Here is a 5,456-nt window from a genome sequence, read left to right as displayed (position 1 = left end):
GGATTCTGTAAAATCACCTCCAGCCTCAGGGCTTGAATCTCTGAAGTTATCCAAAGCAGAACTATGGGGAGTCACTGAGGGCAGAGGGAGGGACCTGCAGCCCAGAGCGTATCAGAGCAAGACTCAGAATCTGCTTGCTCTGGGCTCAGGCCCCACCCTATCTTCAGCACAGCACTGGCCAGGGCAGGCTCAGACCCCTCCCAGACACAGGATCCAAGGAGGACCGTGATCATCTTCCTTGGCTGGGAGGGGAGAACCAGGGTTGGGGGTGCCATGGGCTGGGGCAGGGTCTTACTCTAAAGGCAGTGTCTTCCTGTGGTGCTTAGGGAGGCTACACGTTTCAGACATCCATGCAAAGTGTGTTCTGGCAAGAGAGTGGGTGAGTGAAGGTGGCAACCGCCCCAGCCCACACACCAGGGGTCCGTGAGGGCCAACATCTCCCCTGAGGGTCCTCTGTGTCTCCTTGTCTGTCCATCTGTACATTGATCTTTCCTGGTCCTCTATGTCTCTATTCTGCCAAGTCTGGATCTCTAGTCTGTGCCCTAGTCCAGGGGTCCCCAGTTCCCAGGCTGCGAACTGGTACTGGCCCGTGGCCTATTAGGAACTGGGCCACACAGCAGGAGGTGAGTGGCGGGCAAGCGAGCGAAGCTTCATCTATATTTGCAGCCTCTTCCCAGTGCTAGCATCACTGCCTCAGCTCCATCTTGGATCATCAGGCATTAGATTCTCATAGGAACACTGGTCCCTCATGCCAAAAAGGTTGAGGACTGCTGCCCTAGTTCATTCTTGCTGCTCATAGATGGAGAACTGCCACTTCAGACCCCTCTTTACACCTGCTCTATCTTCAGTCTCCTCACATCTCTAGATTCCTCCAGGCTCCCATGGTTCCCCAATCTACCCCAGCAGAGCCTAGCCCTCAGAGGAGGATACACCCTGGTTACCCTTGTGCCCCAGAGCCAGCACGCTCTCTTTTTCCCAGATAGTACTGAGGATTCCAGAAGCTGCTGGACATGACAAGATGGGGACATGGGGAAGGGCTAGCCCTGGCACCACCTGCCTGGTCTTTGACCTCCCATCAGGATGCCCATTCACCTTATGCGGCTCACTGGGAAGAAGGAGACCATGGTAATGGAGGGAAGAGGGGCCATGCAGGCTCAGGGAGGGCTGGCATGTGGTTGTGTCACTGTGTGCGTTGGGAGCACCGGTAGCCTGGCACTATTGCCTCCCCTCATCTCCTTGGCCTGGTCAGCTGCCTGCCCCAACTTCACTCGCTCCACTTTTTAGCCATGATTTCTGCTCCTCTTGCCCCCTTTAATTTCACCTTCTATCCTGGAGATGGTGGGAAATGAGAGACAAGTGAGTGAGTTGGTGGTGGGGGAAGATGGAGGACCTGTTTCCAGGCAGGTCAGTCCAACCGCATTCTTGTCAGAGATGCTCAGAGAGGCAGTGTCGCCTGATGGTTATGAGCACACACTCTGGAGCTGGCTACAGCTGTGTCACTGGCCAACTCGTGTCACCACTTTCCTTATCTGTAAAATGGGTATAGAAATGATGCCCACCTCATAGGGTAGCTAGGTTTAGGCCTCATGTTCAGCTTGCAAGCCTTCTGGTATAGCTTTTCCTGTTTTCTATGACAGGTTCTGATTGGAGGGTACCTATATTTATTGTTAAATCTTTCAACAATCACCCCAGTTATGGGGATAAAATAAAATCATGCATGTAAAGCACATGTCATAGTGTTTGGCACATAGTAAGTTATTATAACGATATATTATATTGTTAAAATAATGATATTAATTATTATATATTATTGTTAAAATTTTATATTATTTAAAATAATATTTTATATTATCATTATTTATTGGTCAGTACAGGCATTGACAGAAAGATTCATAACCTTCAGTACCAACTCTCCCAGTCCTCCTCCCTCAACCAATTTGTGCCCTGATTTTTCCTGGGAACTCTTGACCTCCAGATATAAAATGTCTATTCTCTTTCCTTTCTCTCCTTTTCAGGCTACCCAGTGTCTCCCAGGCTATAGATCACTGAGTAAGTGTTTATTGGGTCTTACTATGTGCCAAGCTCTGTATTAAGTAATGAGGTTACAATAGGAAACAATAAACAATTATGCACGGTGAAGCCGAGGGGCTCAGTGGGGATGTGTTTGACCTGTGAAATTTCCAAGTTAGCTTGGGCTTGCCTTGAGCTTAGACAAGGAGCTAACCAGAGTCCAAGGAGCTGATCAGTTTGTGGCCTAACGTTCTGGGTCCTAGTCTCAACTCTGTGACGAACTTTGTGGCCTGGGATCCGTCTCCTTCCTACATCCCCTCTCTGCACATGGCATCTTGGGCCACTGTGATGCTTTCTGTTTCAGTCCTTGTAGCAGACGAAGATCACTCTAAAGTGTCTGACCTGCTTTGGAGGCTGCTGACTAAAACTGAATCTGGCTTTAAGGAGTGAAGCCAAGGTATTGATCAAACTCTCTTAGACTTTTCCCCGTAGACAGGGGAGCCACTGAAGGATTGAAGGAGTAGCCCAGTCAGATTCTTGGTTTAGAAAGAGTGCTCTTAAGTCCAGTGCAGAGAAAGGGCTAGACAAAGGTCCAACTGGAGGACTGAGATGAAACCCAGGTGAGAGAGATGCCAGTGTCTGAACTGGACAGTGGCAGTGAAATTGGAGAGGGTGTGGGTGAGAGGTACTTTGGAGGTGGTGGCAATGGAACCTGGGAACAGATAGATGTAGAGGGGTCAGGAAAGAGCTGAGGGAATTTTCCCAAGTTTCTGACTGGCATTACTCCATTGATCTTAGAGATGCCATCAATTACTGCTTGCGTGCGTGTGTGTGTGTGTGTGTGTGTGTTTTGTGTGTGTGTGTGTGCATGCCCATCTATATCCATATATCCATATAATTCAATTAAACCCAGCATAAGATTCTTTGCCTTCATGATTTGCCTTTCTCTTCTGAGAATCAAGGCCAGAAAACATTTCAGTAAATTGAGGACTCAGATTAGTTGAGGTCTGGTTAGCTATGGTTTTGATGCACATGGGAAAACTTTGAAGAATAAATGAGATTCAGTTTCTCCCACATATTCTCTTTCTGAGTCATAGTTTCCCCATTTGTGAGATGGAAATAATGATCCCTATTCTTTACTTCTCACGGAGTCACCATGAGGCTTAAAGAGAGAATGAATATCATGGTATTTTGTAAGGTACAGGGCAAAAGCTGAATTTTATATTTTTGGACCAAGTAGTGTCACAGAGGCCAGGCTTATCATAGCAGATAATGATGAGACTTCACATGGGGTTTCTAGTTCTTAGCCCTGAGAGTCAGGCAATTTTTCCCCAGGTAAAAAGCATTTTACCCTCAGGAGTGACAGGGGAAAGATAATGGGGACCCAGGGGTTCAAGGAGCCTGAGTTTCTGTTTCAAGGTCTTGGTTGCAGAACAGCATCCTTTGTGCATGTCACTGGTTTATAGACAGTTTGTTCCAGTTGCTCTCTGCTTCTCCGCAGGTTAAACACACTTTAACATCAGACTCTTAAAGAGCAAGCCCATTCATTGGCTGTGTGTAAAAAAATTTAAGTTAGAAATGTCAGCACATTTTTTTGACCCTTGGCCCCAAGGTAGAATATTCTCACATCTTTGGAATTCTCTTCTCAGGAAGAATGTGGCCTGCAAGCTAGGTATTTTTATTCCTGTTTTAATGGTGAGGAAATTGAGGCATAAAAAGTGAGCTAACAGCTCAAGGTCACATAGCAGGTAAAGCCAGAGCCAGGATTCTAGCAAAACTCACTGTCTCTAAACTCTGTGCCTTTTCCATGCTGACATGTGGCTTCTCTCCCTTCAAGACCACTTAGCCCAAACACCATTATACTTTATGTAGAAACTGAGAATAACCTGGGGAGACAATGCAACCTACAAAAATCCTTTGGTAAAAGATAGGGATTTAATAAAAATAGTTATCTGCCAGCTACCTGATAGCTATTGGATAATGTTTGAGAAGGTCCTAGAAAGAACCTAGCATAGAGGAGGTTCAAAAGATGTTCAGTCCTTTGGCCGAAGTCAAGAAACTATTGGATGTATTAAATGTAGAAACAAGTGAAGACTCATTCATGGTATTCCAAAGGAGAACAAGCAGATGGGAGAACAATTAAGTTGGGTCAGATAAAATGGTGTCAGGAAAGGAATAATACTGACAGCATCAAGATTGCTCCCATTCTGTAAGTACCGATGATGCACATGACATCTCGTCAGTAAGGCTGTCCTCTCTCTATTCCTCAGACAGAAACAGAGGCTAAAGGAGGTTAAGTTGAGAAAGAATGAAGAGTCAGTATGATGCTAAAAAAGTGAATGAAATGCTGGCTTTTGTGGGTAGAAGCAACAGAAGGCAGGCATTTAAGAGGATGACTGGGCATTAAGTGTGATGGGGGGTACTTCTCAGGATGTTTGCTTATATAGCTTGGACCTGAATCTCAGTCCTGTGTATGGAGAACCATCTGGAAATGCAGTTAACATTTATTATGTGTCTACCACATGTTAGGCCTTCTATGTGATGCTTTTCATGCCAAAATATCACTCATCTTTGCAACAAACTTGTAACAAAGAGACAATTATTCTCAGTTTGTACTGGAAGAGGTAGTCTTAAAGGAGTAGGAGGTGGGGTAAAAGGCTTGCTCGAGGTCATTCAATCAGTAAATTATAGAGCCAGGACTTAACTCTGTGTTCCTTCTAACATACCATGGCATGAGATGGGGTGGGTAGGTAGTCAGAGAGCTGTCCTGGCCTGGGGCAAACTGAGGGTAAAATTAAAGTGAAAAAATAAATTGATGTCTTCAACAGGACCAAGTAGGTTCTTTCACTGTAATTTGACAAACTATATAGAGTCTGTTCTCCAATATTTGTCTCTAAGCATCTGTCTGCCTTACTAAGAAGAAGGGGATGTTAAGAGGAAGTAGAGATCAGCTAGCTCAGTGCCTTCATTTCACAGTTGAGGAAACTGAGGCTGAGATGGGTAATTACTGCTGAGTTAGAGGCAAAGCCCGGACCACATGTGGAAACTTTTTCTTCTTCGTAAATTTCCTGAAAGTGGCGGCAGTGAACAAGAGCAGGTAAAATGGGCTATCATGTTGAGGGGGATCATGGTGTTTCATTGTAACTGGACACTGACCACTACTCCAACACCGTCAGCAACTCTCACTCTGGTGCATAGCTTAGCTTGTCCTTGGTCTAAATCGGTACCTTTCTTTTACTTTTTCAAATTAATTAATTAATTAATTAATTAATTATTTTTTATGGTGACATTGATTAACAAAATCCAATAAGTTTCAGCCATACATTTTAACAGTAAGGCATACATATATTTACACTGGGTGTTCACCTCCCATAGTTAAATTTTTCTGTCACCACGTATTTGACCCCGTTTATCCCATCTACCTTCCTTCTCTCACCTCCCCACTA

At 45.0% G+C, this 5,456-nt stretch overlaps 1 protein-coding gene across 1 annotated transcript in view; it reads left to right on the top strand.

Moving 5' to 3' along the window:
• The first annotated feature begins 1,381 nt into the window (after nucleotides 1-1,381).
• LOC107195625 (olfactory receptor 13H1-like) overlaps nucleotides 1,382-5,456 on the top strand; it is a 9,747-nt gene continuing 5,672 nt past the window's right edge. The window contains exon 1 of the mRNA XM_015588953.1: nucleotides 1,382-1,404. Within this exon, the coding sequence (XP_015444439.1) occupies nucleotides 1,382-1,404 (23 nt within the window). The remainder of the gene's footprint in view (nucleotides 1,405-5,456) is intronic.

Source organism: Pteropus alecto, unplaced genomic scaffold (assembly GCF_000325575.1).
Source record: "Pteropus alecto unplaced genomic scaffold, ASM32557v1 scaffold484, whole genome shotgun sequence".
In the NCBI taxonomy this organism is placed as follows: Eukaryota; Metazoa; Chordata; class Mammalia; order Chiroptera; family Pteropodidae; genus Pteropus; species Pteropus alecto.
Note: the sequence above shows the minus strand (reverse complement) of the source record. Positions and strands in the feature narration are given on the sequence as shown.